The sequence below is a fragment of the Mastigoproctus giganteus genome, chromosome 8 (assembly GCF_048544385.1).
Source record: "Mastigoproctus giganteus isolate SK-2022 chromosome 8, ASM4854438v1, whole genome shotgun sequence".
NCBI classification, from domain to species: domain Eukaryota; kingdom Metazoa; phylum Arthropoda; class Arachnida; order Uropygi; family Thelyphonidae; genus Mastigoproctus; species Mastigoproctus giganteus.
This window is the reverse complement of record NC_143582.1, coordinates 221,812,815-221,821,544: the sequence shown is the minus strand read 5'-3', so window position 1 is coordinate 221,821,544 and position 8,730 is coordinate 221,812,815. Positions and strand designations below refer to the sequence as shown.

At 33.6% G+C, this 8,730-nt stretch overlaps 1 protein-coding gene across 1 annotated transcript in view; it reads right to left on the bottom strand.

The window, feature by feature from the left end:
• Positions 1-5,889: 5,889 nt before the first annotated feature.
• LOC150082349 (AP-5 complex subunit zeta-1-like) overlaps positions 5,890-8,730 on the bottom strand; it is a 98,097-nt gene continuing 95,256 nt past the window's right edge. Inside the window, exon 18 of the mRNA XM_090380489.1 lies at positions 5,890-6,016. Coding sequence (XP_090236615.1) covers positions 5,941-6,016 — 76 coding nt within the window. The 3' untranslated portion in view covers positions 5,890-5,940. The remainder of the gene's footprint in view (positions 6,017-8,730) is intronic.

Genomic DNA, 8,730 nt, shown 5'->3' with positions numbered 1-8,730 from the left:
GTAATAACTAGAATAGGTATAAACAGATATTTTGCAAGTTGTAAATAAGAGACAAGAACCAGTATTATAAGTCGTCACTGGGAGATTAGTGTACCTATTATCTTGCAATCCCCGCTATCTTCACACCTATCGCTCAAAACAAAAACAGAGAGACCAAATGTTTAGTTTGTGTTCCATTGCACCGGAAAAGGACAATTTTTGTTTCGTTATTTGTCAGGATTTTCTTTTTTTTATAGTAACTATTTTTTTTTTTTTTGTTTAGAAATCGCGAAAATGATGGGCAAACGCAAGAGTTGTGCTTTCAAATTAAACAAGAACTTGAAATTATTTAAAAGTTTGAAAACAGTGCTTCCATTAAATCGCTAAAGAACCATTATGTTGGTGACCAAACCATATGTGACAAAGGGAAGCTATTCAGTTTAAAATCGACATCGTAAAAAATAAAGGGAAGCATCGTATTGGACACGCGAGTAGTATGTGTTAAATTTTTTTGTGTTTTTTTTTTTTTTTCCCCTGCGGGTAACTAAATCAGCGGATACGGGGGCACAACTGTATATCAGGAAAAAAAAAAAAAAAACATCCTCAGTGCTTTGGACCATCAGACAAGTACCAACTGGCATCAGAAACCAAAGGTGCCTCTGTAGCCAGGTGGGAAGGAGCAGCAGTGCGTAGCATGCGCTTTTTGATTAGACCGGGGTTCGAACCCGTCACCACCAAATACAGCGGATGCGGAAAGGTCAGGGAATGACCACCGCATATCCCGGAGCAATATGGACTTAGTTGCTAATGCTCTAAAAACCAAATAACAACAACAACAGAAACCAAAACATAGTAATTCAACACATTTCAGAAATGTGTAAAACTCCTATTCCACTTTATGCATTCCAAATTTGGTCCACAGCTTGAGCTCGAATTTAAAATCTTTCTTTGGCGTGGAAAACCTTTTACAATCTCAAGGGCTATCTTATACACCCACCATGGAAATCACAGCATAGGAATAAGTGGTGATAAGTAAAAACCTCCTTACTTTGAAAACAAGACTAGATACTCCTAAATGTTGACCACTAGATCACATGCCACCACTGGACCCAGAAGGCTTGTAAGACCTCTGAGGAGCAAGCTGACACAGTTGGACATTTTGCAAAGATTCTTCCCTGGGAAGACACTGAAAGTTTTTAGTAAGTTAAATATTGATCTTAAAATTCTGTATGCCAGTACGCTTTACCAGAAGCAGGTGGACAATTGCAGGTGTAGTGCTGATAAATAACTGGGAATTTTAATTGTAGTCTAAAGTTTGAGTCAATTTCATAAAAAGTATGTAATCTAATACCATTCTGATATTGTATATCTAATTTTCTTAAATTGTGACAAGAGGTATTTTAAATTTATTGTTAATAATCTGTTATACAAAAGTTTGTGAATTACAGTAATACCCCGACTTACGCGAACTCGGAGTTACGCGGTTCTTGATTTTTTCGTTTGGCAACGCTGCCGCCCACTATCTTCAAGGTCGTTTTTCATATGTTATCGATATACGGTGCGACGGCGGAGAATGAGAGCAAAAGATGAACAAAATTTCAACTTTGCTGCTTTTATGTTTTTTATATCAGTGAAGGGGAAACACATTTCACCATAATATAACGTAAAAACCAACACAATTCCAGCTATCGGTATAATCGCAAATGCAATTAGATCGAGTTTACTACCAGTTTATAACAGATTTCACTAGCAGAAACGCAACTGGATTTTTATTGTTTTATGGTAGTAACCCCTAGAAATGTGAGGTGTTATAGCGTATCTCTGCCTTTATGGTGTTGTTTATTCAGTTGCTACATGCGAGCAGCTTTGTTTATGCGTATCAAGCGTGCCTCCTCGTTTTGTAATTGTGCTTTATTCCCTAAAAATGAGTAAAATACTTAATTAAAAGGTGTGAAAAGGAAGCGTCCTGGTGAAGACACTGCAGATTCAGAGAGAAAAAGAAAAGCAATTATCGATAAACAGAGGCGGACTGGGTCAAAAATTCTTACCGGGGGAAAATTTATAGTGGCCTCATACTATGGTTTATGGCCAAAATCACACTGGCCCACCGGGCTTTCCCCGGTAAGGCTTATGGCCAGTCCGCCTCTGTCGATAGAGAAAAAATATGAAATTGTGAAACGCTTTGAGCGAAATGAAAGACCATGTGATATTGCACGTGCTACAGGCCTAAATGAAGCAACGGCGAAAAGCACATGGAACGAAGAACGCGTTATAGCTACAAAGCAAGGAATAAAAAAAATTATTAGCTTGCTACGAAGAAATTCTGCGTGAAAAAAAAAGAACGCGCTGTGTCGTCAGACGAATTTGTTAGATTTTATGAAGCCATCGAAATAACTTTTTAACGTAAGTCATTTGTTTTTTTAATACATATTTTGTATTAATATGTATAAAGAACTGCAATTTTATTAATATTTTTCTTCTAAACTAGTGTTTTTGTTAGTCCTTGGTCCCAATTAAGCAAAATTTATATGTATTTATATGCAAAGTTGTACCCTGACTTACGCGAATTCGACTTACGCGATTTTCGTCGGACCCACCTATCGCGTAACTTCGGGGTATTACTGTATTATGCCAGAACCAAGACACATTTAACATTATAACCTCCATGTTGACATGTCGACCTGGTCTGAGTATAATCCCCCCACCTCCAAAGGGTGCCTCAAGTGAGAAATAAAGTGATAATAATAAAATAATTTCTTGTGGCATGTTATCTTTCCCTTAATTTTGATGACTAAAATTTAAGCTGTGAATTTCTATCTAAACAGGTTTTATCTGTATTATTATAGAGTTCATATGCATGACTAGTTTATTTCCTTATATATTTTTTATTTTATTTGAATTTCTGTACTAAAGAGATTAATTACTGTGAAAAATTTATGGAAAAGCAATATGAATGTTACAACTGTTTATAAGTAAAACCTGGTTATTATAAAATAAATATATATTAGAAATCTCAGAAAAGTGAATGAAATGTCTCAGAGGAAATTTTAATCCACAAGAATGATACGATAATATGGTGCTAAAAAGAGTGCAGTTGTCAAGCTTTTACTTTAAAAAGTTTTCTTTGAACTTTGAATATTATACTCCAGTTTTGCTTTTTAGCAGTTTTACTTTTGAAAATGGGCTTCCTTTTTAAAAAGGGAAGCTCATTAATACATGCTAGAGAAAACTGATAAACATATCTTAATAATTTTTGAAGTGACATATCATTCAATAAAAAAATTAAAACTGTTACTGAATTTATAATTCTAAAACTTTTAACAGGTGGACTGTGATAGGCTGTACAGTTTAAACAGCCATGTTGAATGTGTTTCTTTTGTGATTCAATTGTTCTGCTGCTTTTGTTGGCTAAATTTAAAATACTGTATCTAAAAATACCCAATAAAACAGTGATGAAATATCTTGCAGTGTATTTTCTGGAATTGTAAGCACAAATTTTCGCTCCACTAAATTTAAAAAGGAAGTTGCATATGAGCCAGTCAGATTTTTGCATTACAATTTGACATTTCTAACTATTAGAGATGTCACTATAAACTATCCACTCGATGATACTGAGTGGTCTTTCAATAACCATGTGTTATCCACATGGTTATTGAAAGTGAAACATCCAACATTGTCTTCAAGAATGAAAATGCTAGTTTCTTCAAACTGAATGAGTTATATTTTCTACTCTGACAGAGATATATAAAATGTGCCATTATGTTAATAAACAGAATCACATGGCATACTCTATTATTTCAACCAAGTCAGAACCTTGATGGAAGAATTCTAGGTAACACGAAATAAAATGTGTTGAACTGGTAAATTTAACAAACCAGTTCTACAAAACAGTAGAAAGTTGTGTTAATTATTTTTTAAGTCTTATTAAGCTTATATCTCTGTCAGCTTGAAATGAGTCCCTTCCTTCATAAGCTAACAGAAAATTACTATATTATAAGTGAAAAATTTTTTTAATGTGTAACTGTTTATTTTGCTAAAATTTTTTTAGAATGTTACCAAGATTTCTTTCTAATGCTGCCTACAAAAATCAAAATATGCCAAATTTTTAATTGTCAGTTTACACCTAAAACAACAGATTTGTCATTGGATGGCCAGGACTTCATTATTTAAGCACTGCAGGTATAATATTGCCTATAAAATATTAATGCAAAAACTATGTTCCTTTGCAACCATCTCTCAAAATTGGTTTTGAACATTGGCTTTCTTATAGACAGAAATGTGTACACATTTCTGTTTATAAGAAAGCCAATGTTGCTTACTACTGGCATGATCATCTTCTTTTCCTTTAACCAACCTGTGAAACCACAATGTGCAAAACACATCAAACGTGAGCTAATTTTTTTTTTTGCCATTCTCTTCCCCACATTGTGCCATATTTAACTTCAATCTGATTATTAGATGATTCACCAGATAGCTTTGAAGAGACATATTTTAATTATAAAAACTCATATAAAATTCAATGTCCTCTCTCTTGACTGCCACGAGATGGTGGTGGGCATCACTGGTTGAAGGGCACATGCTTGTATCCTCTCAGCGGCTGTAGAATGGTGCTGACCAGATTGCATTTATCATTGACAATTCTAGGTTTTAGTTTTAAACAATCATTTATGTAATTAAATTTATAATTATCAAGTTATTTTTACTGTCTCAAAGACAATTTTAACTTGCTTGTTTTGAGGGGGGGTTGTTTGATGCATTTCTATGTATAAAACTGAGCATTCTTGGTGTATAAGGAAGTGTTTGGTGAGTAGAATTTAATGTTGCTGCTGCTTGAGTGGAATGTGTATCAACAATGCTTGTGTATATATATATATACATATGAAGGCTTGTATACAACAAAGATTTGTTCATATGGGACTGTCAAAACCTTACTAAGTAAATCATATAGCAGTCAAATCTTGCTTCCAGTTCCTTTGTGACCACCATAATATTTCTACCCAATACTTACATACAAACGGATTCCATGATTTTTCCTGCCACAGAAATCAGACCTAGAGATCTGTGTAGTTAATTGGATGACCCTGAGAACCTCCTTTGCATATGACAGAGAGAGAGATTGGCATGTTTCTAGTTTTCTGGAATATCACCTGAGTGTAAGGATGCCTCCATTATTTTTATATAAAGTTTTAACGACTCCTTAACTATTTCTTTCAGTATAACTAAGTAGATACCATCAGCTCTTGTACCAGGTGCCTCCGTAGCCAGGTGGGAAGGAGCAGCAGTGCGTAGCACATGCTTCTTGATTAGACCAGGGTTCGAGCCCGTCACCACCAAATACGGAGGATGTGGAAAGGTCAGCGAATGACCACCGCATATTCCCGGAGCAATATGGCCTTAGTTGCTAATGCTCTTAAAAACCAAATAACAATAATAACAGCTCTTGCACCAGTGTTAGATGCAGTTGGTGTTGTGCACTGTGTATTCTGATGCCAGATTATTTATTGTTTTATTCAGAATGTTGTCATGTTTTTTGAATATAATCTAGAATGTGACAGACATATTCACCATTTTCTAATTCCTTGTTGTTTCTAGCAATTTGCAAATAGTGTTCTGGTCTTTTTTTTTTTTTTTTTTTTTGTCATAACCGTTAAACTGTATAATTTTTGTCAGTGCTGATTGGATAATTGAATGTAAGTTTTTTTTATTATTTTTTTTTTTTTATGCCAGAAAACTGTTTCTAATATAATTTTTGTCACCAAAATATTTCATTATGATTGAAACTATAATGAAGTATTTTGTAGAAGAAAACATTTATTAATAAGGCCTTTTTTATATATGTAATCATTTTAATACTAAATAAAGTGATTCCATTTTCTCTGAAAAAATCAAATTTCATGAGGTATAGTTATTTTACTTTCAAAATTCTGTACATAAGTAATTTACAAAGTACTGGAATGGTTTTTACTCCTTTTCTGCATCAAGCAAGGTAGCTACAGCTCTTACAACAGAACGTAAACTAGTTGGATCACGATGATATCTGTATAAAAATCAAATTATCAAAAGTTTAAAACAAAATGAATAGAAGAAGAAGAAGAATAATAATAAAAATTGTGTGAAACTGTTACTAGAAGTTTTCAGTGACTGGTAATATAAGCAGTTCATTTTATCATTTTTGGAATAACACTTTTAGAAATCTTGGTGTTGAAGTATTTCTTAACAAGTGCTTTTAAAAACACTTTGACTTCATGATTAACTCTCCAAAGGGTTTTTATGTTAATCCCAAAGATGAAAGTTTCTGGAACCTATAGTACTCTAGTACTGTGTGGGTTGAAAAGACAGAAGATACTTGTTAATGTTCAACTTGAATTATTGTAAATTGTAATTTTCAGCAAATATATAAAAGAAATTAACATAGAATAGGAAAAAATTAATTTGATGAGCTTTGTGCAGAACAATGAATCTTCACTAGCTGATCTGCATGTTTGGACTTATTCTGAAAAGAAGAACAATTACAATGTTAATTCAAAAGAGCAGTGCCTGTGGAAATATCTGTAGAAAAGGCATCCAGCAAAAACTGAACAGCTAATAGGGAACAGAGCAAGTTTTGTCATTTTATGTGGAGTTTAAAAGAGGTTCTGAGTAGGACTTACAATATCGGTCAAAATCTTAATACCGGTATTTTTAATTTATGAAACCGGGATACCGATATTCCAAAAAAAAAAAAAAAAAAAACCATTTTTCTCAATAAATCTTGATGACGATTAGGTGCAATAAATTAAGGAAAAAACAAGAAATTACCTGAATTCATGTTTTAAATCAAACTTTTATTACAATAATAAATATTCTGAGAAAAAATTATCAAACATACAGTTATTCTAAAAACAAAATATATATATATATATATATATTGAAACTTCAAATTTGGTTATGACTAAGCATCAACACTCTCTCTCCGAATCGAGTGAGCTCTTAAGAAACTCAATAGTATGTTATCATTTAAACTGGATCTAATTTTGGTACATATTTAATTAGCGCCAGAAAACGCCCTCTTGGATTTTGTGCTGGTTGGTGCTATTGTAGTGAGGTAGTCATAGAGGGGTTGCAGTTTACCCCTCCCCCTTATTTCCTCATCTTCAAAAAATCTTATTTCCTTTTTATCAAAAATAAAAAAATTTCCTTTTTGACTTTTTATGGCACTGTATCTGGGTTAATGAAAGAGACTGACGTTTAAGCTTGGTGAGGAAATCAAATAGATGTGCGGATTATCTGTTCATTTATATTTCCCTGTACCTTAATATTGCCTACAATGGCATTTGTTGCTAATATTTTGTGCAACAGCTCCCCCAAGCACTGAGGCCCACAAGCTACCTGGCCATTAAAAAAATCAGAATTTCCTTGGGTGCAAACCCCAATTGGGTTTGCATGCATTTACGTATCTCCCCCTATCTAATTCAAACTTGACCCAATCACGGTGTTATTCTTTAAACTCACTCTTCTTCCTTTGGTGGGAAAAACAATGTTTTCCCCAAACAACAAAACTCATCTTTTACCTCTATATCACCTGCTGACAATACCTTTGAACTTCTCCATACCAACACCCTTTCCCAAAATGCACTAAGTGTCGCATCCTCAAGAGCTGTGTTCAACCATTGTTCACCATATTCCTTGATTGCCTTACCAAGCCTACTCCCACTAATGGAAATATTTCTGTCATAATGTTTTCATTATTCCTTTTCTTCCACACATTGTACTTACTAAGAGAAATACATTTGTAAGACTTTACATCTTACAGTTTCATGACGTTTTCGGGTTTTTGATGCATTTGTATTGTGTATAACAATCCCTCTGTTACAAATTTTGTGATATTAATGATTTATTGTTGTTGATTTTTTAACCTTTATGTGAATAAATCATAAAGTTATGTTTTTAATTAGTACCGAAAAACTGGTATTTTTGTATCAATACTGGTATTTCAAATCCTAAATAAAATTACCAGGATCCCAGAATCTCAGTATTTAAGCCCTAGTTCTGAGGGCACCACACTAGATAGGGGAATAATATTCCACAGGAGACATCCTCCTTTGAGCACCAAAGAAAGATATCAGAAGTAAAATTTTTCAGATGTAGGTGTGAAAAGGCTTGAAATGGACAGATATAATTAAAACTAGGAAATATTAATTGCAGATGTAATTGAAGGGAAAGTAGTAGTGAGAACTGGATGACTTGGTAGAGGAGGTATCATGGGCTGAAGGAGAGAGACAGAGAACTTTTAAATTTTGATCAGAGCATATTTTCAACAATACTTTGATAATTGGCATCTTTCTTGTTCTTTAAGAAGCTGTGAACAAAATTTGAAGTCAATCCATGCTTTTTTTTTAACTGTGGTCATCATTCAAATTGCTAATGCAAAGCTAACTTTCTTATCTGTGGCCTAACAAAAATGCCTTCTTTGAGTTTCATATCAGATAAATTTAGAAATTTTATTGCAAAGGTAGTTTAAAGCAATTACCATCCTTGTCTAAAGCCTTTGCTTCATTAACTGTAATTTGATATGAAGTGGATGGACTTTCAGTAGGTCCACCAGTCTTCTGCATTTAGCACTTTTTTGAACCCAGTACAGGGGTGGTTCTGTATGACCACTTCTTCCTTGTGTAATGCCCTTAGAAAATTAAACATGACATTTTATTTGCTGATGAAACAACATGCACAGAATCTTGAAGGCTCCAAAAAGTAACCAAGTATTCCTTCATA